Source organism: Scleropages formosus, chromosome 10, assembly GCF_900964775.1.
Source record: "Scleropages formosus chromosome 10, fSclFor1.1, whole genome shotgun sequence".
NCBI classification, from domain to species: Eukaryota; Metazoa; Chordata; class Actinopteri; order Osteoglossiformes; family Osteoglossidae; genus Scleropages; species Scleropages formosus.
In genome coordinates, this window is record NC_041815.1 from 28234160 (window position 1) to 28258616 (window position 24457).

Consider the following 24457-nt stretch of genomic DNA (forward strand, 5'->3'; position numbering starts at 1 on the left):
CTGATGAAATTCTCCTTGAACCAATTTCATGTAATACACTGGTACTGATTGTGTCATACAGCTGTAATACACACATTATGTACTGTTATACCCTATTTAATGTAGCACCAGTCATATACCATTTTCAATAGCTGCTGATCGGGGGGGGGGGGTGGTGATCCGGAGCCTATCCTGGAGGGGTATGGACAAACTCATACACCTTGTATGTGATGAGCTTGCTGGAAATATATGTACAGAAACACTGTGGAATTTACTGAACAAGGTAGTGATAAAATGTGAAACATAGGGGGTTGAAGATGAGGAAGAAGACCTGCCAACGGTCCCCCCCCCCATAGCCCTGCTACCCTGTTCCACTACGTTTCTACCACAACAGTGTGTGTGCCATGTCTTCTACCTTCTGGAACTCCTTGGCCTTCTCTCGGTTCCTGGTGTAAGATTCCTGCCTTGTCCTCATCTCCTTGCGCTGCCGCACCTCCTCCAGCTGGTTATATAACCTGCGGAGACATGAGTTGGTGCCTGAACACCGTGTTCTGGATGATGGCCAAGCGAGGCCTCCATTTCGGACCGTCCCCAAGTCTGCAGCAAGTCCTCTATGGCAAATTTCACTGGCAGCTCATGACTGATGACGGCGTGTGCCGAACTGCACGCACGCACACATGCATAACGGCCTTCCCTTCCAAATTAGGTGGAAAAAGCAAGCCCTGGAAAATAACACGCGAGTCCAGTGGTGGGCAGAGGTTGCGACTCACGGCTGCTTGTTAGGACACGTGGCGTTTTGAGGGCTCCCCATTAACCAAAGCCCCGATTGTCAGAAATGCTCCCGTTCTCATCACCTTCACACGCCACGGTGCTGAATGTCTGCTCATTATTCAAATTTTATGTGAAAAGCAGGAACAAGCAGTGCTCCCTTTTAACGAACGCGAGTGCTGTAAGGTGAGGGAACACACCGCGCGCCGTCGTTTGTGGTGACAGCCAGGGGGGAAGGGGGGGGGGCCCGCCAGGGATGGAATTAGCAGCCCTACCTTAGCCTAATTTGGTGGCAAAAATGCTTCTGCGCTCTCCCACAGGGGTGAGCGAAGATACGATCGCGTAGGGTCTGACAATGAGGGCTGGTTCGCCAAGGAATGGCGCCTCTCCAATACCTCTCCGTTCGCTGGTACATCTCAGCCTCCTCCATCTTCCTCTGCTCCGCAGCGCAGACCTTTACTTCTCCGACCTTCTTCAGCTCAGCACTGCTCACTGAGGACAAAATGAAGTACAAGCCTGTCGTCGATCCTCATGTTTACTGCTCGCACGCATAAAACCAGTCACCTGAACCACATGGTACCGGTGAAGGTGCGAGCCTGCCTGGGTGACGCGTATGTGGGACAAGCTGGACAGGAGAGTAAAAGTAAAGCAACACACAGGTGTCATGTGTGACAAGGGGCATGAAAACTAAAGCTTGTAGGTTCTGTTTAGGCCCCAATGTGGTGCAATGAACTCCCTCGGTCTCTCAAAGCTGCTGAATCCATCATAGCTGTTAGGGTCTCCAAATATCTCACTTCTCTCCAGATCTATCTCCTCCACAAATTTACATTTCATTCTTTGACACAAACACCGGTCCATTCCCTATCAATACTGCTGCGCTTCAACAATCGTCTGTATCTAAGCCCTGTCTGTTGTGGGATGCGCTTCTGTTTACACTGAGATGCACACCACTTTGGAGGAAAACACTGCCAAATGCGTACACTTATTCATCAAATGTGTTTCCAGCAAATGTACTCAAATCCCACACATACTTTACAGTATAATGCAATGTCTGGGTCAAAAACGACACTTTGTAGTTCACCTGTTCAACCTGCAAGTTCACAAACGTTAACGTAAACATTGTGCAGCGGATCCCTGGAACGAGCGTTGGACAAACTCAGACATGTTGATGTGTAGGAATGAGGGGGTGGGCCGTTAGAGGGCTCACACTGGTCCTTTGGTGACGCCCTTTGGCCCTGTGCACCGCTCCCAAGCTGGGAAGCTCGCAGGGACGCTGCCTCCCTTCTCCGGGCCTTCACTTGCTCCAGCCTCTGAGCTGACCTCCGGACAAAGTCCTGCCGTTTCTGCAGGAAAAGGTCCTGCAAGCGCCCAGGAGTCGCGTGGAACTCCAGGAGCATCATAGCTGTTAGGGGGGGGGGGGGGGGGGGGGGAGAACACCGAGGATCCCATTAAGCGTGTTGCCTCCCTGTACATTCGATTACACGGTGATGGAGATGAAGAGACGCGTCTAAACACGGTACTGATCCTAAACGATTAAAGAAGTGATACCTTTCTCGGAAATCATAAAAGATATGGTCGCGAGCGTATGTGCGTGTGTGTGGATAAAAGGATTAACTATGGAGCTAATCTTGTGCTTCCAAAAATACCTGTTTGTCACGGGAGACTCACCTGCTCGGGACGCCACCGTCTCATCCCCAGAGTTCCTGTCGGTTCCCCCAGGAGACGCACACTCGCCACTCTGCAGAAGTTAAATTGAGCTGAAAAGCGCTCCCACAAACACAAACACGCAAGAGCCTCCCTTACACCGCATCCCGGCGTGCGCGGTTTGATCATTACCCAATGCTTGTAAACACAGTCGACTGAGTATTTATAATTGATGCTGCTGCATGATTCAATTTCATACCACTTCAGCACCTCGGGGGAGAGAGACGGTGGGGGGGGGGGGGGGGGAAGCGTTTCGATATCTGCATATGCGAACTTTCGGAGAAACACACCGACGTTCACTTCATGATCGGTTCGCTGTCTTCAACGACACGTGTCACTAAACACAAGGGATGGAAGCGCAACAAGCACCTTCCTCCACTTTGGACACGTGTGTTTACGAGGCACCTCAATAAAAGTTGTCAGTCAGAATCGCAAGGAGGACCATACCTTTTTGTCCTCGCTGGACACATTGTCCTCGCCCTTGTGGCTCTCGCACCCGCCTCCCAGGGTTTCGCTCCCCTCCCTCTGCACGGCGGACGGCTCCTCCTGCTCCGCTGTGCTGTCAGCGAGGCTGAGGAGGGTCAAATCCGGCTCCTCCAGGATACCCCTCCCACTGCCAGCCTCCTGTGTGACACGCCCAAAGAGTGGCTCTCTTAGCATCACCCACATACAGCCCCACCCCTGCCCTATTCACCCTGCCCATATAATTGATCATAAGACAATGCAGCAACAGACAGTCAACCTCTGTCAAGGGAATGAGAGTCATCACAACCAGTGCAACAGCGAAAGTGTAAATTTCCCTAACGCAATTTAAAAACAAACTTTATTCATTTAGCTGACACTTCTCCAAAGCAACTTATTGATCTTAAGCTATTTACAATTATTTACCCATTTATACAGATACATAATTTTACCAGAGCAATTTAGAGTAAGAACCTCATTTAAGGGTAGTACAGCTAGAAGTGGGATTCAGACCTGTGACCTTCGGGTCCAAAGGAAGCAGCTCGAGCCACTACACTACCAGCTGTTCCCACTAAAACAAATAGGTCTGAATACATTTACAGCGCAAATAAACTGAAAATGCAGTTTCTTGAGTCTATTCTGCAGCAACAAGCACTAAAAGCCTATTTAGAAGCATCACTAAAGCCAAAAAACACATATGCCCATAAGAGTCAGTGCTAAAATTACTACAATCACCGTCACCCCAACTAAATGGTCTCAGAAAACACTTAGCCGCTTAATTAAATCGTACTCGGGGAATTTTCCATAATGAACGTAATTAATTGCGCTTGTCGCCGATTTAGTTATGGCTCTTACTGCCTGGCTGCCGGATGCCCCGTATTCGGGACTGCGGTTACGTTGTTCGACAACTGCCAGAGGCGTGTTCCATGTGTCAGAGTGGACGCACACCGCCTCATTTCATGTCACCAGATGAGTCAGTGAAGATCAGCTAAGCATAAGTGCTCCCAGCACCATTGAAGCTGCAATTAGCACAATTCCTTAACACCAATCTCCTGTCTCCGTTTCTCTTGGACCCCAGATGTTTTGCCACTTGTCTCACTTGGGGGGGCAAAGAAATTATTATTTATTGATTTATCTTATGCTTTTCTCCAACGCGATTGCCACTGATGTTTGTACACTAACACAGTGATTTACCCATTTATACAGCAACGTAATTTTTACTGTCTCAATTCTGACTAAGTGCCTTGATCGAGGGGACAACAGCAAGATGTGGGATTCAAACCCAGGACCTTCCACAAACCACTATACCCCTATGATGCATCATGTGCTAAATTTCTTCAGAGTAACTTACAATGTGAAGGTATGTCCAGCATTTTCTCATTTATTCAGCAGCATCATTTTTACTGTATCATACCATTATCCGCTCCCAGACCGGTAGAGAGATCTCCTTCCGTTGCTGCTCTGGATCCGGAGCTTCCAACGTGCGAACGCTACAGAGCTCCTGGTGACTTGGCTCTGAGTGTGAGTCCTTGAGGAGCGGGCTGGTGAGCCCTGGGTCTTCGACGACAAAGGACATGATGGCGGAGTCGAGCATGGTAACATGGGAGGAGTCGCTCAGCATGGCCCCCGTGTCCTGCAAGAGGTCTGAGTGCTCCGCCCTCAGCTGCTCCAGGGAGGCCTCTGAAGCCCACAGGGGTTCCGACTCGGCGAGGGTCCGCCCTGCCGACAGCAGCGCCTCGGGTAGGCCGAGGGGTTGTGACCCCTGCAGGGTGACTGAGCTCTCCAAGGTGCCGTTCGCCGTCGTCTCAGCCAGCAGAGGGTGGAAAAAATCCGAAGTGGCATCCACTGAAAGTGCCGAGTGAAACACACCGAAACACACATTCGTGTGAGCCTCCCTGCCCTGAAATACCGTAAGGAGAACAACTGAGCCGGGAGCCCGACTCACGGAGCGTTTCCTCATTCGCTGGGTGATCCTGCGGAGGGGACCAGGGGACGGGTTGGAAGCTCCCGCCGTTTTGAAGTTCTGAAACGGACTCCGCGAGAAGCTCCTGGGCGTTCTCTCCTGTCACCTGTCGGGGGGGGGGGGCGGGTATTGAACGGAGCTGTGTTTCGTTGACTGAAACGACTGCAGGAACACTTGGTGACAGCAGACTGAAATCTGCAGTATTTCTCACATTATTCATATTTAATTTTCTATGGGGCTCAGAGAGCCGTGGTCTACCTGCGTGAGGAGTGGGGCCTCAGTCCTGAGTATCCCAGCACTCCCATCCTGCTTACGGTGTAAGAAGTCCTGCTTTACCACCTGGGGTGCCGGCGATCGCACTCTGCTCCCACCTGTCATAAGGGCGAGGCAAAAGGAACACAGTCGGCACTGAGCAGGTGGATGTATGTAAAAACCACCGCGCTAATAATCCAGACCCAAATACCTGCACCTTACATAAACACCAACATTTTCCAGGCAAAAAAACCAGGGCTTAGTCCAGTCCTGTGTGAAGGTTTAAGTTCTGATCCTCCTCTGGGACAGAAGTCAAGCTGACTTGGCTTTGCTCGTTACCTGCGGCATCGTTCTGCTGCCTCTCGCTGGCCGGGGAGCTGCCCGCGGAGCTGCCCGCATCCATCCACTGTGAGGACTGACTCAGCAGCTGAGCAATCAGGAGGCTCACGCTGGCGTCCGCTTCCTCTCCGGGCCGCAGAGAGGAGGGCTGGTCAGAGAGCAGCTGTACGATTCTGCTCACGGCACGGTCCCACTGCTGAACATGAGGCGGTCAATACATTCGAGCTGGCGAAACACGGTCCGGCACAGAGCTCTCGCTGCCCGACACAACCCACTTCCCCAACACGGCACAGAGGAGGAGGAGGATGCAGCGCATTTTGCAACCCTTACTGGCACAGGTCAGGAAGACGGCCTTCCAGAGGCCACCGTGCCCAATGCAGTAAACACCCAGGGTGGCCATTAAAGCCGAGCAACTGGGTTACATTTCTGCTCACGTAAACGCTAGCCGATGCCCACAATTACAGTGCTTAAGGGGAGTCGGGGGCCATTCGGGAGCGCAGTAAACTAAATGTGGCAGCAGTGAAGATTTGCATAAAAGTCAAAGGGATCCGTCTCCAGCGTGTTAAACGGGATGACAGGCGTGTTGCTTCGCATCGCAACCGACAGGACGGCTTTATTTGAGCTCCCCGGGAGCCGGAAAGAAACCTGGAGCAGACGGGTGAAGGAGAAGGGGCCTGATCCACAGGGCAAGAGATATGGCGCGCATGCACACAGAAAGAGAGAGATCCTGAGCTCAGTTCAGTGCCAGATGTGATTTCAGGTACAGCAGCATCATTTTCTTATTGTAACACACACTCTCAGCAAACAGCACTGCGTATATCTCTCTCTCTCTCTCACGCACGCACGCACGCACGCACACCTCAGCTCTCGTCGCCTGTTCCCGCCACCCTGCGCGGCGTGATGAAGATGAGGAAGAGCAAGAGTCAACGTCAGACTTTGGCTCCAGAGGGAGAAAGTGACCTGTGGACACACGGTGAAGTTACAATCAAAACAAAAACGGTGATTGAAAAGAGCGTGTGAATGAACGCAACATGCTCTTACTAGAAGTGTTCTGCTGCCCTTCGAAGCTGCTTCTAGAGATGCTTCCACAGCTAAGAGCACCTCCATGTCCGCTGAGGAGGTTCACAGGGCTGCTGGACAGAGTCTCCCACTCCTAGAGTCAACAACAAACCCAACACCGGCACTGAGAAACAGAAAGACAACCGCTTAAACAGAGCACTTTCACATTAATTTGCAGGCTTTTCCCTGAGCGCTACAAAAACACATCATTACACAACATTTTTAAAACTGCTGACAATATAAGATGCCCCCAGGAGAGGGAAGAAGCCGCGGGTCATCTCTCATTATTGCGCAGTTCCACATTCCAGTGATACAATGTGAAACTACACACAACTTGTGTGTACAGGGCACCTGCGAACGGTTCGGTGTTCCGAGTGTCTGGTCCGTGCGGAGAGCTGCGGCGCCCTCCCCAGAGACCCGAGGCTGGACGTGCGGCGTGTCCTGCCGGATCGGTGTCCCGGGCAGGACTGTAAGGGAGTGGGGCGCCCCCAAACCAGAATCCCTGTTCCCTGAAAGCAGAGGGATGGAGATATTGGTGGGAATCGTTCCTTTCCCAGCCATCGACGTCTAGGGAGGAAACAGTTCCCACGGTAACTAAAAGCTGAGAAACATGTGCCGCGCTACACATCTTCTGCAGCGATGATTTTTACTGTCAATTCAGGGTAAATACCCAGATCAAGAGCACTACTGCAGAAGGTGGGACTCAAACTTGTGTCAGATTTACTCTTAACTGCTACACCACTTGCTGCCCCAGGTATTGAAATATACAGACATACACCTGACGCTATGTTATTTACTGTGTCTTTACACTATCGATACCCCCTGCAGTGCCAGGTAGGAGACAGTAAAAGGATTTGTACCTTTGAGGCTTCCGGCAGTGCTCAGGGAGTCGTTGAGCTCCTTGGTGTACTTGTCGATGATACCCTGGACGCTCCGGCTGAACGGGAGGGACTCGGACTTCGGGGACGCATCAGTGACGCTGTGTCCAGGGAGGGATCCGAAGAAGCTGCCGCTGTTGTGGAACTCTGTGGAAACCGAGACGCAAGTTCATGAATGACGGGAGGAGCTTTGCTGGCCACAGAGACCCATGAGCTAAATTTGAAGATCCTTACAAAGTTATCGCAGGCTGTTTATTCGATAAAAGACGGATTGCCCCTTGTTTTGCTTCCATTTGCCCACATCTCCAGAATATACGACCAGAGAGAAAACATGTGAGTTAATGAGGCAGATGCCTTGGTCGTTTGTTTTGTCAATTAAACCTAGAGGAACAATTAAAATCTCTAATTAAAGAAAATGATCAGTGATCAGTCCTTCAATGCTCAGCTGGCTGTTTCCTGAAGAAAAGAGCATCGGGGGGGGTCTTGTGGAGGAGCTCAGAACCATGACAGGTCAGTCTTTTCAACTGAGGGCCAGAAGTTAGTGGTCTGCACTCTACGCGCACCCACAACCTTCTGGTTCGATGTTGTAGATGTTAAAAGCCAGCGTTGCGGCACTAAATAGACACGTGGACAGAAACGCGCGTGCTCACCGACACCAATGGTGCTGAGGTTTGGCTCCTCCGTGGAGAAACTCCCCGTAGAAATAGTGGTGGAAGACAAGTGCTCTGGATCAATGTGATGCCCTGATGGCAGAGAGTGTCTGTCGGTTGACCCTCGGGAAGATGCCTTCTGCTGGAGAAGACACACACACACACACACACACACACACACACACACACACAGTTTCAGTTCAGCTGAGACATACTGATCAACTGTCAGTGTCGGTACAGATCTTGGGTTCGTCAGCTGAGCAAATGCTCATGTCAAGTTCACTGGCACGTACCCAAAAAAAAAACTCCCCATATATGACATGTTCAAGCATTAAAGATATACATCCTTTCAATGTCTGTCTAAAACAATGTACACTGTTTCCTCAGTTCAAAACTGGGCCTGGAAGTTTGTTCATAACTTGTTTTGTCTGTAAGTCCAAGGTCACTTTTCCCCACTCAGAGACCTTTGATTTAATTCTTTGCTTCTGTAAAAATCCTTCATGTAGCTATAAAAATACATATCATCGTAACCTTTCTTCTGAACTTCAAACTACATTAAAACAAATTTAAAATTAGGGAAAAACAAACACGTTGTCTCCCCAAACTCCAATGCCAACAGTTTACCTTCATATTACATTTACTGGACACTTTTCTTCAAATTCACTTAAGATGTTAACTCTCCCTACAATTATTTACCCATTTATACAGCTGGGTAATTTTACCGGAGCAATTTAAGCTAAGTACCTTGCTCAAGGGTGCTACGGCTGGAGGTGACATTCAAACCTGTGACCTTCATAGCCAAAGGTAGCAGCTCTAACCACTACGCTACCAGCTGGTAGTTTAGTGATTGAGCTGAAACATGTGCAACGTTCCTCATCTTATTATCCATCAGCAACACTCAAGAACACCAGACGTGAACTGTGAACACTGTGGATATGTCTTGAATTCATTCTCTTTTGGTGATCATTACTGCCACCTATAAGCTCGGAGGATAAGCACAGGTCCCTTTCACACTAATATTTTAAAACGGGAAGATGATGTAATGAAAAGGTAAAATAAATAAATGGAAACTGTTTGAAAACTTGTAACTCAGGCGTTTGTGAGACAAGCCAGTGCACTAAAATAAAATCTTCGTCTCACCTGTAACACATTTAAAAATACACTCAAAACAAAAAGTATATTCCTTTTTCACTCGTTTCTCATTTTCACATGCAGGCAGACCCCCAGCAAGGCTTGTGTTCAGTTCCCTGGGGGGGAGGTGGTCAATGCCTACCTCAGTGACTGAGCTCCCATCAGCCTTCGTGAGCCCGGAACCTCGCTGAACACCCCGGGAACGCAGGATGTCCGAGAGTGCTGGGACTGCGACTGAACCTGAGGGCAGCGGAGCGCGTGAAAAACAACCGCAGCGCAGCTGAATGAGAGACTCATTTTTCACGCGAGCAGAAGTTCAGCCGCGACGGGGTGGGAACATAAACTGAGTAAACAGATTAATATGCCTTTCATAAAACAAACAGCTGCTGGGCAACTACCAGCACCAAGCTGAAGATCCATGACCTGAATAAAGAAATAATAAGGAGGCATAAAGCAGCAGGGCGTTGTGCTACCGCTCCGTGCTCCTGCTGCACCGCCGTGCGCTTTCCTGGCGGTTGCTCTTCATACAGATGCCGAGCTCAGTTCGGTGCCAGATGTCAGATGCGATTTCAGGTGCAGTGGCATCGTTGCCTTATTGTAACACACACTTTCGGCAAACAGCACTACAGACATCTCTCACACGCACACTCACACAAAAGAGACTCTCCACTTGAGCCAAGCGCGGCTGTGTAAAGCATTCGCCGTGCGACGCTCCTGTTCTGCAGGTTAACACCCTTCAGCTCAAGTTCAAGTGGAGAGCTTCATCTTTGCGAGCTCAACACCTCGCGGGGATTCAGAGGTGTGGGGCACTTCACAGCCACGTGCACAACACAAATCCAGATGCAGGGCACAAAACGGGCCACGGGTCAGATGGAGGTAGCTGGTAGAGACTGAAAACGCACACACACACACGAGGGAAAATAACAGCCACTGTTTCTATCACAGGTACCAACATTACACTTTTATATGTGCATTTTGCTGAGTTCCGTTACACTCAAATGGATATGAAATAATTTCAGGGCTCAGGTAGGAGGGGTATCGTTTCTTACTCACCCTTTGTTTTTTACCGCTCATTACATAATGGCTTCTGTCCAGTGGGAGCAAGGTGAGAGAACATGAACAAGTGAAAGACTGACCGCCTGGGGTAGTTCTCCCTGTCATAAGAGCCTGACTCCCTCCTCCCCTCGGGCCGAAATGCATGACGGAGCACGTTTCCATAAAAACTTATATTTATTTGGCCTGTTTTCTTTTCTGCGTAACTCTGTTTACCAGGACCACCAGCTTTGTCTGCTAAAGTGATCCTGTCCACCTTGCTAACCCCACCCCCTTTTCTTACCTCTCTCCAGGCACCAGCTGGCTTCCATGCGAAGACGCTCCCGCCACGTCAGTCTACTGGAGCTCCCGCTGTCCGTCCTGCCTGTGCTCCAGCCCCGGCCCTCGCTGCCGAGAGAGCCAATGGGGGAGGCCCATTCCCTCGGTTCCTCCATAGCGGTGCAGGACACCTCTGTCGACTCCGCCTCCCCAGCTGTGAAACAACATTGCCCGTGACTAAATCGCCCAGCTCACCATTGATCACGTTTAGGTGTAGATGGAAGATTTTCTGTTTTTACACGACAAATGAATAAATGTATCTGATGCTTTTCTCCAAAGTGACTTACAACGTTAAGTTACTTACAATTATTCACCCATTTATGCACCGGGTAATTTTACTGGAGCGATTTAGGGTAAGCACCACACTCATGCAGCCACTACACTACCAGCTGTGCCTACCTTACCGTGAGATACCTTACCGCTACGCCCTAGCTAGGCACAGACACTGAAGTCATACCTGTGGCAAAGCTGATGCTGTCTGGTGTCTCCACCTCCTGGATGGCGCTCAGTTCATGTTGTTCGATCATCTCAAGGATACCCAGCCTGGGTCGGACCATGGGAGGCCGGGGGGCTCTGGGGTGTGCGCCTTTCCTGTTGATCTGTTCCTTGTGAAGCATAAATGAGTCTGGAAAGGGGTTGTTCAGAACACACACAAAGACATGGACAGAAATAATTTATATTTCAGTACCATAGATCCACACCTCTTTTGCTTTAATGCATTGATTTTTAACCACGTCAATATTTAAATTAAAAATCAGGGTTTACAGCCCTCTCTGGATGTTTCCCTTACATTAAAAATGATAGCAAAGTGGTTAGAGCTGCCGCAATCTAAAAGTCACAGGGTCAAACCCCTTCCTGCTGTAGAAGTCCTGACCAACATTACCCTTATATAAAATATCCTTAAAATAGCTTTACAAGAATACAAAATGTGCAGACAAACACAAAGGGAGAATTCGGTGACGTGAAACTGCAGCCGTCTGCACAGGGGGAGTCCAGCAGGCCGCACTCATTCATCAACGGTACCGTTAGTCCAAACGTACAGTCGTACAGATGCCTGGAGAGCGGAGCGCGACGTGGGGTCCCTGCCTGCTGCATTTCCGTCACCTCGCCAGTTTGCTGTTCCCGACTGAGGTGCAGCGGGGGAGGAGCAGAGGGACCGCGGTGCCGCACATCAGGCATCCTGCTTGGAAATGCGCCATGAAGTCGGCGGCCGTTTGAGAACAAAATGAGCTAAACTTGGCCATTAGCATCTCTTTCAGCCCTGCGCAATGATCCCCTCCACTGAATGGCCTCTTCCTGCCCCGCAGCTGAAGGCCCATTAAGGGAAAGTGGGGCTGAAGCTCCGTATGTCAGTCTCTGCTGGGCTGCGATTCGGTGCAGGTATACCGAGCACGCGGGGCTACCCGCTGCAACACCCCCTGCAGGAAACGAGCTGTGCAAACAGCAAACTGCCCCCACGGGTCTCGGAAATCACCCGACAAGACAACCCAGCGTGCGGATGTCCTCGCGTCACCGATGCCATCTCTCCAAACTGCCCTGCAACGTCCGCTGCAATTCAACATCCACCTGCCTTGCTGACAAGTTCAGAATCAGCAGGAAGTCGCAGCAGGCAGGGAGTTCGAAATCTCACCGCTGCGGGTATCGACGTCAGGCGTCTAAACGCGGGTTCTGCGTAAACATGGACGGCTGGATGAGAAAGCTGCTGGACCCTGAAGGAAGGGGGAGGAGAAACGGCGACTCCTTTGAACTGCGGTGCTGGAGGAGACCTTCAAAGACACCGCAGACAGACAGGACAGCAAACTGATGGATGTTGTATTGAATGGGGTCTGAGCTCTCACTGGAAGCACCGACGATAAGACCGAGGTCATCGCACTTTGAACATGCGCAGCATCACAAGATTGGACTGTCCTGAGAAGATGAGGTGGTGATGACTTGGGGGGAGGCAAGCAGGAGCCAGATGGATGAACTCAACCGCAGCAACATGGATGCAACCGTTTCATCACTCAGGACGCAAGCTGAGAGCAGAACTTTTCAGAAGAACTCTACATGGACTCAACAGCACTTGATGATAATTCTCAAATTTTTTTAAAAAAAAATTCCTGTGTCCGCATTTGGGCAGAAGACACTTTCATTAATTTCCATTTCCTTCACCCTGATCGCAGAAGCAAATCGCTTGTTCCATTTACTTACCGAACAGCTCCACTATATCGCTAAACATCCACTAACGTGTGTGATAAATGTACTCATTTGTCTTACCTGTCAGCATGTTTGCATATTTAGTAAAGTAAGGCGAGGAAAACAAAGAGCTAACAGGGTAATATCTGATCCGTGCCTGAAGGGAACTGGCCATTGAAATGCACCACATTATGCGCAGTCTGGACAATCTCACACAAAGTGATCGAGTCCCATCAATCTAGGACTAAACATCATGAGCCGAATCCAAACAAAACACAGAGCGGCAACCGCACTCGCCGGCACAAATCGGTAATGTTCCAGCTGAAAAACCGTTCTGAATACACAACCTCCCTGTAATTATTTTGTTCAAGCATAGTTTTATTTTTAGATTGAAAATTAACTTATAACTGGTCTGTGGTTCTGTAATGTGTTTTATTTTCTGTTTTTATGTGCTGTTTGGTGAATATTTCCACTGCTGTCTGAATCGGTACACGCCAATATTTCTTCTCATATTTAGTGAAGGAAAAAAAGCTGACATTTGGCAACCCCAATACCTCCAGGACCTCAGTCTCTACATCACAAAAAAGAGCCACATCTGGTCACATGGTGGTCCCAGTCACAAGGGATCCAAAATCAGAAGTCTGTAGGTTCAAGGTTTTTTGGTCCCAGTGTGGTGGAATGAGCTCCCTCTAAGTCTCAGAGCTGCTGAATCCCTCCCGGCATTCTAGAAAGGTCTCCAACTCACCTCTTTCAGACCAGTTTCTCTCCTTACAGCTTCATAAAGGAGTCCAACACCATCTGTTCTGATTATCCATGGATTTGCTATTTGAACGTCACTTCTACAGGCAGTTACTGGAGGGGTGTGAACCAGCAACATAGGGGAATCAGACGTATCAGCTGGGCTTTGATAATCCTGCATCTGTGTCTTAAGCCTGTCACTTGCTGTTGACGCACATACTTTGTCACTTTGATACAAGTGTCTGACATCTGAATAAATGTAAATATAATGTTTCATAATTAGATCCATGCTGCATCTTGGCACACTGCCAGCGCTGCAAAAACACAAATTCAGGCCACGATCCCTTTCTGTTGACAGAAAGAATCCACAGCAGGGTGTAAAGCTGGAAAGAGAGTCATTAGAGTGCCCAGTATTTCTGTTATGTTCAGATCTTGGCTTAGATATGTGAGCCAAAAGTATCATCCGATGTGGCGGCAAAGAGTAAGAGAGAAATCGGTTCGTAACCTCTTTTGGCCCAGATGGCAGCTCCCGCAGAGCCTTTCTGCAGAGGAAATTTTAAAGTCACTCTCAGCCCCACAAGCAGCTCTTAAAAACAACCGTATCTCCAAAAAAAATAAATAAATAAATAAAAATTCGACTAGGGCCCGTGAGGCCGTCGACAGATAGCGCTTCCACGAGACAGAACGCTGTTCATTTCTCGGCTGTCATTTTGACAAATGGCTTTCAGGCGCCAGGCTGGAAGATGCGCTCGAGGCCGGTCGAGACGCCGCGCTGCACACCAAGCACGTGGCCAGACAATTATACACCCAAAACAGGCTGAATGAATACAGCCATCCTGGGGTACCGCATCTGAAAGTGTCTCTCTACAGCTCAACCGTGGCACAGAGGCTTTTATTCATGGCGTTCAATTTGACGGGTACAATAAAGCACGGATCATGTGCAACGCATCAGAACGCTGGTCGGGGAGGGAGTGGATGTGGTAAGACTTGAGAAACATAGTCCCACTGAATCACTTTTACTTGTTACATCTTGGAAAAACAGAAACTGTCAATGGTGGACAGCGTGCCACTGGGGTGGAAGATGCTCCCACAATTAACGTTCTGCAGTGGGCGGGGCTGAGGTATGATAAGTAGCCAATCTGGACCGCCCAAAGCACAGCGATCCGCACCCTCTGAATTGGCTCCAAGGCTGTTCGGACTTCGCCTCCAAGGCTCAGCCGGACCCGGAGACTGACAATGAAACCCCTGTATCCATGGTAACTGGACAGTCGAAATCTCGGAGCAAGAATGCGGCAGCAAGAGGCTTTGGCAAAGGCCAACAGTGCTCCGAGCATAGGCAAACACACACACACACACGCACGCACACGCACGCACACGCACGCACACGCACGCACGCACACGCACGCACACGCACGCACACGCACGCACGCACACGCACGCACACGCACGCACACGCACGCACGCACGCACGCTTCACAGTCCGGCAGCAGTGGATCATGCTTTAATCAAACAGGAACACAAAATGCTGTTTGATGTGTGTGTTAGGAACCAACCTACCACTGTCCAAAAGATGACGGCTGAGGGAGCCGTCTTGTCCCTGACCATCTCCGTGGGACGACACTGGGGACCTGCCCTCAGGCGTCACTTCATCGAGGTTCGACTCTTCCATGGCGCTCAGCAGAGCAGACATGAGACTGAGCCGCTGGGTCTGGCTGCTCCTCGAGTGCTGCAATCACACAGAAGGTCAGGACAGGATGACTCCCCACAGCGAAAAACACGGTAAAAAGACCCATCGCACAACATCAGCTGGAACATCCAGTACATCGCTTTCATCATGTTTAAAAAAAAAAAAAAAAAAAAAGAAAGAAAGAAAAATCTAATCCTGCAGAGATATTCTCCAGAAAAGTATGTTAAGCCAAGTGGCAGAACCAAGAGAGCCCACAGGGATGAGGACTTTGGGGTAATGGACAAAAAACTCCTCTATGCCCCCCACCCCCTCCAAAAGCAAAGCATGCTGGCAGGGCAAGGCAGTCACAAAGGTGGGATCCAAACACACCAAGTGGCAGATGTGAAATGCTGGAGTGGGTATGACCCATAGCTCAGAGGCGATGGGGGGGGGGTGATGGATGGTTCTGATGGGGGCGACTGAGCCCATCTGTTCAGGGGGTGCCAACTGGCTCCTACCTGAACTTCAGTGAGCACAGACTTCATGGGCCCTCTGTGCTCCTGCTGGTGCTGATGCAGGGTGTCCTCCGGCACCCCCTGCGGGCCAAGGAAGGCTGCCACCTGTGGCACCGGCTCCGCAGGGATCTGCTCCTCCTCCACCAGGGGTGCCGGCACATCATGGACCAGTTCTGAGGTGTTCCACGTCAGCTCCTGGTCAGCAGAAGGTGGCCTGGGGAACTGCACAGCGGTTTCAGTGATTCGCAGGGACCACGTCCCAGTATCAGCACCTTGGCCGGGAATGACCTCCAGGGAGCTCTCTGGGACCACCTCAGATCCATTACCCAGAATTCCCAAGAGGGGGTGCGTCATCATCCCAACTGGCCTGGTCTCTGAATGCTCTTGTGTAACCTGGGATGGCAGTGCAGGCTGGGGTCCTGGACGAAACAGCTGCCCCCCAGGAGCAAAGAGGCATGGAGCCTGAAGGGTATGAGCAACATATGCCGCTGGGATGCCAGAGGTGGCTTCTTTCCGCAAGGAAGTGGTCTCTTTCTGCACGGGAGCAGAGCTAGTGGGAGGCAACGGTCCAGGACAGACTTCAACAGGGATGCTGGAGACAGATACCCCCCGGAGGGAAGGGGCAGAAGGGTGTCCCGGCGCTGCCGCCATGTTGGGGTACTTGGTCATCAGCAGCCTCTGGTACTCCTGCAGCTGTCTGCGCGCATCCACCACCGACTGCTGGTGCCGGCTGCAGCAGAACATACACAAGGTTCAGAAAAAACGCTGGACACCTGTATTCGAACCTGGGACTAGCCATTAGAGTGCATCAAAAGGCAGACGGTCAAACCCAATGGGAACCAGAGAGTCTGCGAGCATTTATTCTGCCCCAACCCTGAACTGACCGAGTGAGTGATGTCATTAGGACAAGAAATAAGAATGAACAAACCACCTTTCTCATGCAGACCAAGATCCACGTGATGCCGTTTTCTATCCAGACGATGACTTTAATTCACCAAGCGAGCGCTGGGACATAATAAAACCCGTAAACCCTGCAGTCTGGGTTCGGCACAGTGGCCCAGTCAGGAGGACAATAACACCCAGCTACAGGCCAGTGGCTTCATTACAGGAGAAAAACAGCCTATTTACTGGACTACGGCACCCTGCTCTCCTGCCAGAGATCCATTTGAAGGGGAAGCGTTTCTCTTTATAAGATACGTCTCATTTAAGGACTTCCATATTCTTCACAGACATTGGTATGTGGTGCAGATATGCAAATTTCAATGACACTTAAAAGACCTATGAAAGCGCAAAATAAAAGTCTTATTCACGGCAATCATTGCTTAAATCACACATGTCAAATGACAATGAATTACAATCGGCGCCATTTCTCCAGCACACTGTAAATGCATTATTAGAACAGCAAAATACTTTGTTACACACTAATACTAAAGTGGGCATGAAGTTGCATTCTGTGCAGTTCAATTATCATTTAAAAAAAAAAAAAAAAAAAACTGACCGGCTCCGTTCCAAAAGTCGATGCTGATACTCGCGGATCTTCCTTGAGTGTTCATCCTGATGAGGGCCTTGAGCACCATGCACCTGCGATTTATGAAAAAAATAAAACAGGTTGTCATTTACCAAAATGGTACTAACCGCAATCTGAAATATTCAAAGTCCTCAGACTATTAATAGTTAAGAGGTCTGAATAACTTCTTTATATCATTATTATATGTACATTTATTCATTAATCTGACACTTTTCACCAAAGCAACTTACAATGTCAATCAAATTTACAATGACTTTCATATTTACTTACAGCTGGGTAATTTTTATTGTATTGGCTCAGGGCAAGTCCCTTGATCAAGAGTACTACTGCAACCGGGATTCTTCCACACAGTGCTCATTATTATGAGTAAAGCATGTCTTTAAATTAAAATTTCTTTTTCTATTTACAAAGGTCATGTGAAGGACACATGGCAGCATTTCATGTGCATGCCTCACTGTACTGTCCAGCTTCCCCACAGCATTTACAGCGCCACCCAATCGTCCCACCTCACACCCTTCCAACATACCATGTTAGAGGCAGCAGGCACTTCCCGTTCCTGTGCAGGAGAGAGGTCCTGGATCCCTTTCCCAGAATCCTGCAGCAAACCAGCCTGCATTCTCGCCTTGTCCAGCTGCACCTGCTGCAGGTGGAGCTCCAGGCAGTGCCGCTGCTCTTCCAGCTGCTGCAATAGAGTGATCTGCTCCTGCTTCTGACGCTCCAGCTCCTCTTCCTGGAGAAGCCGGAAGAAAGTGGAGCATTTGAAAAAGGCCAAATGTGAGAAGAAAGTTCTCATAGTGTTCGTGGAATGGGAGGTGGTCGACAGGTGAAACACAGCCGTTTTCAGGAGGGCGGAAGACCCCCTTGAAGACAAAGGGTCTCATCATCGGACACAAAATAAAGCTTCATAGCAATCGCTGGTCAAACAGAAATACCTCCCAAGTAACTATAAGTCTCAGTAATTTATAATCTCACCCGTTTCTTCCTCTCTGCCTCGATTCTGTGACCCTCCTCTGACTGCTCCCTCGGCGGTTCCGGAGGTCCTGCGATAATGGACTCCTCCAGCATGTCACGATCTGAGAAACACATACGCTTCATTTTTTTTTTTTTTTTTTTAAATTTCTTTTATCCATCCAATACCAACGGCCGCTCATCCGGTGCAGGATCGCAGTGGTCCAAGGCCTATTCTGGAAACAGGCTACAAAGCAGGGTTGGTACACCCTGGACAGGAAGCTGGGCCGTTGCAGGGCAACGCTGAAATAATGAAAGATAAAGATAAAAAACAAACAATGAGCTCCTCACCTTGAGCAGGAGATGTGGGCTCTGGCTGCAGGGACACCCTCTCCTGGCTGCTCAAGGAACCACTCTCTATGCTCATGCTCTCGGTCGCAGCGGCAGAAATCTCGCTTCCGCTACGCCTGCCGCGCTGCATCTGCTGGGCTCGGACTCTGTCCAAAAGCTTCTTCAGCGCCTGTCTGGAGCGCTCATCTTCAGGCTCTGCTGGCCCACCGCACCAAAGGCAACAATCACATAATTTAGCTTAGTATCACATGAAAATCAAACCAAGTTCACCAACTACTGTATGTCTGTGCTCAGTAATGACGCTGTAAAGTTCTCCTTGGACGAGAAACATCCACTTTAACGAAACCCAACTTTGTCGCATAATGGATAAAAGATTGAAACATAATATCAAAAGACTCAAACGGCCCGATGAGCAGCAAGATCAGCGCAATGGAATCCGCAGAATTTCCCCAGCATTAGTCTCTACTGCTCCTCACCTCGTTCCAAGAGAGACAATGGCTCAGGTCGACTGGGTTCCACACCCTCACCAGCCACTGCTTCTACGGTTTCCTTGCTGGACTTCGGGCTTCCATCTGCAGGTCCCTCCGCTGGGGTCTCCATGGTTCCATCGCCGGGTTCCTCGGCCGTGGGCTCCACGGTCACATCCAGGTCCTCATCCCGGCTGTCTGTGGACATGGCAGGAAAGGGCTCTGGGACGAGATGCAGGGCCAAGCCCTCCTTCGCTGCTGTTAGGGCCAAGACAAAGGAGTCAAAGACTGGTCTTATCAGGGCAGTAGTTGGCGTAGCAATTAAAGCAGTCACCTTGTGAGAAGCAAAAAAACCCAAGCTCAAAACCCACCTCCTACTATAGTATCCTTGGTTAATGTATTTACTGCGAATTGATAAAATAAAAATAGGTAAATAACTATAGTACTTTAGCAAGAAGTGTTATAGTAAATTAATAAATTCTGTAATGAAAAAAATTATACATGCTACAGAATACAGGGAGTCCCTGGCTTATGATGTTGTTACATTTAACACTTCTCTCCAAAGCAACTTAACACTATTAAGCTACTTACAATTATTTACCCATTTATACATCTGGGCAGTTTTTTTTACTGGACCAATTTAGTATCTTGCCCAAGGATACTATAGATGGGAGGTGGGAATCCAACCTGCAACCTTTGGATGAAAAGGGTTCCATTCTAACCAGCCCACTGTAAGTCGACTGTGTTAATACAAAATTCCCTTTGAACCATAAGGATATATAAACAACATGCATCAATGCTACACTGTATAACATGGCTTTGAAACTTTTTAAATTCATTTCACACATTAGAGTAAAAATAACAGTAAAGAACAATAACAATAAAAACACAGTACAGCATCATATTTTCATACTCCACTATTATGTTCACATTTCTAAATCCATTTTATTTTCTTTTCAGCACCACCAGAACCCTCACTTTGACTCCCGCTGTCTATTTTAAACATGAAGTAAAAAAGTTTTCACCTGTACTAGGAATCGGTTGAGAGATAAATACATAAAACTCAAAGGCAAGACAAGAATCACCGAACCACAGTGGTCACACAATGTACATTATTGGGCTCCACATACTTCTCTCTCCCGCGTACATGTTCTCGAATGCAATCTCCAGGTCCCTCTGCCGCTGCTCCCTCATCTCCTCCCTCTTGTACGGAGGCTGGAAGATGTGCGGGGGCATGAGTGCCACCTGCTGTCTGCGCCGGAGCAGGTCGGCCTGCTGCATCCGGCTCAGCTGCTGCAGGAGACACTCCCGGTCCTGCAGGAAAACATGCGATGAGATGTGTGCTCTTTGTTTCCACGTGTCGTCACTCCAAATCGTCACTTTCCTCACACACACACACACACACACCTTTGACTTATTTGTACAGTCCACCCGTGTCTCAGCCTTAAGTGTTGCCATTTATTTTAAGTACTTATTCATTTTACGGTACAGATGGTAGCAAAGTATAAGTCACCTTGGTGAATAAGGTGTGTGGGTTGATAACACTACATAGAGTTCAGTGGAAGTCACTTTGGAGAAAAACATCTAATTAATAAATAAATGTAAACATAATGTAAATGTAAAGTAGTCAGAACTCCTGCCTTTGGATCCAAAGGTCACAGGTTTGAATCCCACCTCTGCCTGTAGTATGCTCTAAATTTCTCCAGTAAAATTATGCAGGTGTATAAATAGGCAAATAATTGTAGGTAGATTTAACATTATTAGTTGCTTTGGAAAAAAGCATCAGATAAATGAGTAAATGTAACGTAAATTTTGCCATATGAATATTTTGTTTTGAGAAACTACTGGAAACAATGTTACAACTGCATGGGACGGGGAGGTGCAGGACTGCGGTGAACCTGGTTAAGATGTTCCTTCCTCAAGGCGTGAACGCCCCTGAGTCTCGCCTTCTCTGCCCTCTCCCTCCGTTCACGCTCCTCCTCCCTCGTCAGCTCCTCCAAGCGACGGGTTTCCTCCTCCGCAGCGACCCGGGCGTCTGGCTACAATCACCAACAGGGGGAAGAAAATTTATATAATTTATTTATTTATTTTATTTTTTTTTTTTTTTAAAGGGTTGAATTAATCATTCTGCGGTGCAGACGTCTCCTTCACAAGATCAAGCTGTAAGAACTCACTTTCAAGTCTCTTTATGCCCCACAGGAATTTGCCCAAGCCTCCTACCATCACACACTTTCTTTTCTGTCAAGTTTCTCCACCCACGCCTTTCCGTGACCCGCTTGCAGTTGTTTCCCCGTACGGCTTTTAGCCGTTCTTTCTGCCTCATTGTGTTAAGTGCTGGAGTTATAACTAATGTATCAAAAGAAAAAATGCCCATTCTGCATTTGTGGATTCCATTTTTTTTTTTTTTTTTTTTTTGCAAATACTCTTATGTAACCTTCGCACAATGCTCAAGAACAACACACAACAGGGGTCTTTTTCCGGGTCAGGCGTACTTGCTCGGTGTGCACTTCACGGTCCACCGCTGTCTCAGGCAGATGGTAGCGCGTGGAAGAAAAACTGTGCGTGCTGGACATCTTCGTGGAAGGCGCATTCTTCGTCTCAATTTCCTGGGAGCAAATCAGTCATGTGACAGAAAGAATGAAAATATGATATTCAAAGTAGCATTAAGAAGTCAAAGAGGAGCGAACAGTCTGCTTTTACCTCAATCGGGTCAAGAGGACGGGCTGGTAGACTTGCCACTTTGGCGGCTCTCTCTTTCTCTGCCAGTATGGCTCTTCTCCTAGCCTGGATGTGTCTGCCAAGCAAAGGAAAAGATTAACTTTCACCTAAATGTCACATCCTGAAGAACACAGTTTATTAAATAAAATAAATAAAAAAAAAAAAGGACAACAATGAGTAGACGACCCTCAAATTCAAATGGAGAATGCAGATATTATTCGTTTTCCAGTACAAATGGCACACTTGAAACCCCCAAGAGATCTACAGTTGGAGTCAACTGACCATACGGACAATGACCACACTCTACTCGAACTCTCATTAACATATTTAAATGCACACAATTTGAACGATTTGCCTGAAAGAAAACAGTCACCGAGTTCGTTCTTCGTGCTGCTTCTGCCGCCGCAGCTTTAGCTCCTTTAGTGCTTCTTGGTGTCGCTCCACCGCCTTCTCGTTGTTCTCCTCTGCTTTTCGTGCCATCGCTTCCCAGTCAGGCTCCTGCAGACACAGGTATGTGAAGCTTGAGGACTGAGGACTCTCAGAGCTACCGGTAGATCTCTGACACGATGCTTCCAGTGACCCGCATGTCCAACACCTCCCATTATGAGTTCACCATTCTAATCCTGAACGCACGTAGCACTGCTGTAGAGACCATTATTAATCGTTTTCCATAGTGCTGCTGGGAGTTCTGTGAAGAAAGTGCAGGTGAGGAGAAATGGAAGCAGCTCGCTGGCCCACACTCACGTTCTCCTTGGCACTCCTGTGACCTTCTCCCACTGCGCTGAGGCTCTCCTCATAGACCTTCATGAGTACCTGTAGCCTGTCTCTCTGCTGTTGCTCCCAGTCATCTTTCAGCTGCTTGGCGAGTTTCTGCAGCTCGTGGTCCCGGCGGTGCTGCACCTCCTTGCGAATCTGCAGCGCAATGTGCCGCTCCTGTTCTCGAACCTGCCGCAGCATCCAACATCCAGGACAGCGGAACCAATTAAAAGGGGTCTGGAGCCAAAGACTATAGACTGTAGAGCACGAGCTTTGTGATAAATTGAAATAAAATGTATGGAACCAGTTTCTGGTCCAGTTCTGACACACAAAGACTTTTGACAATTCAGTGCATGCAGCCAGTGTCCATACATGAAATATTTAAATGTTTTCGGGTATAATTAAAAAAAAAAAAAATATGTATATTCAAATAATGCACACATTGTATTTTCTATGAGATGTACATCGCTTTGGAGAATAGCATCTGCTAAATAAATAAATGTAAGTGAAATAATTATATTACACATATATACTATATAATACATTAATATATGTACCATAGAAATATACAAGCATACTGACCACACATAGCATAATATATGAGTATAAATTTACATTTATCTGATGCTCTTCTCCAAAGCAAGTTACAATGTTAATTTACTTACAATTACTTAGACGTGATTAACTTAAGCAACTTAATCTGATTTACCTGTTTACTGAGCTGGGCAAATTTTACTGTTATTAATTCTGGGAAAGTACCTTGATAAAGGGTATTGCAGCTGGTGGCATTTCAACCCGGGCCCTTTGACTGTAAGACGACAGCTCTAACCACCGCACCGCCTACTGGCCCTGGTGGTGAATTAGCTACATTAAAGATTCAAAAATTAAATTGGAGCAACTGCTTCAGCAATATGCACTTATGCAAAGCCGCTGCCTTGCAGCCTGAAGGCCCCGGGTTCTGCGGTACCTTTGATCGAGGTAATTTACCCTCCACTGATACGGTACGGATCAGTCAGCTCTACAGAAGGGCAAATCACTGTGAAGTTTAGCAAGTCCCCTTGCAGATGTGCACCCCCTCCAATAAGATTAATAATGACAATAAGCCTGGCTGCAAAGGGTAGCAATGCAATGGGCATGCAGCGCACACATGCACCAGGGAGGATGCGATTGCGAGTGTGTAAAAGAGTCAGAGTGTGTGTCTCACCTGCTGCAGCCTCAGCTTCCTCCTCCTGTCCTGCTCCTCTCTCAGCAGCTGAGCCTCCTCGTTGGGGCTGAGCTTCAGGAGCCCCACCTTGGTCACCTTCCTCTTCATGTTCCCACACACAAAGCGCACTCAGTCAGTCCATCCGCCGGCTGCGTGGTACTGCTGCAACACACACTTTTTACCCATCTAAGATAAACTGACGAGTGTGTGTGACTCTGACTGTCTCCTCACCTCATCATCATGTCATGACTGACATGATCATCCTAATTTACAACACGACGCCGGTACACGAATTCCAACCATAACAACAACGTCCTACCGTCACAAAGACCTCTGGACAAACTAGCAGACAACACACTAAACTTTAATTAATGAATTAAGAGATGAATAAAATGTATCCTAATATACGTATTCGAACAAAGCCAGTCCAGCTGCCGGGTTGCCGAAGTAACTAACGTGAGTTTTTGTTTGGTGACGTCACTTCCTAAATTAAACGGCAGCAACGTCATTTCCTCTGTTTAAACGCCCCGCTAAATGAGCGGAAAAGGCGGGAAAAAACAATTCGTGACCCCGTAATCCTTGAAAGTAATACTTTTTCAAAATCGGATCACACGGAATGACGGTTTTTCAGTGTTAAAGCTAATTTGCTATAATGTAGTACTGTACCAAAATTAAAGGGCTATGAAGTCAATTTAGCAAAAACAACCTGCGTCTCAGCGAGCCAATGAATTTCATGCTTATAGCTAAATATGAGTTCATTTAAGATGGGAATTTCATATTCTACAATTTAAATAATACGTTTTGCAACATGTTTCTATATTTCATGCTTTCTGGG

General features: G+C 48.3%; 1 protein-coding gene across 1 annotated transcript; it reads right to left on the minus strand.

The window, feature by feature from the left end:
* Positions 1 to 148: 148 nt before the first annotated feature.
* cep295 (centrosomal protein 295) lies at positions 149 to 24092 on the minus strand. The gene is made up of 31 exons (XM_018748866.2): positions 23623 to 24092; positions 22407 to 22607; positions 22036 to 22160; positions 21645 to 21738; positions 21437 to 21550; positions 20843 to 20983; positions 20075 to 20258; positions 18954 to 19202; positions 18478 to 18672; positions 18151 to 18251; positions 17705 to 17908; positions 17149 to 17231; positions 15654 to 16380; positions 15027 to 15195; positions 11014 to 11181; positions 10522 to 10710; positions 9328 to 9425; positions 8055 to 8196; positions 7387 to 7551; positions 6878 to 7035; positions 6509 to 6620; positions 6327 to 6427; positions 5468 to 5663; positions 5135 to 5247; positions 4859 to 4982; positions 4328 to 4758; positions 2899 to 3075; positions 2416 to 2485; positions 1955 to 2149; positions 1143 to 1239; positions 149 to 494 (listed from the first exon to the last, which is right to left on the minus strand). The coding sequence occupies exons 1-31, from the start codon at positions 23728 to 23730 to the stop codon at positions 362 to 364; spliced, it is 5364 nt and encodes a 1787-aa protein (XP_018604382.2). The 5' UTR covers positions 23731 to 24092; the 3' UTR covers positions 149 to 361.
* Positions 24093 to 24457: the final 365 nt, after the last annotated feature.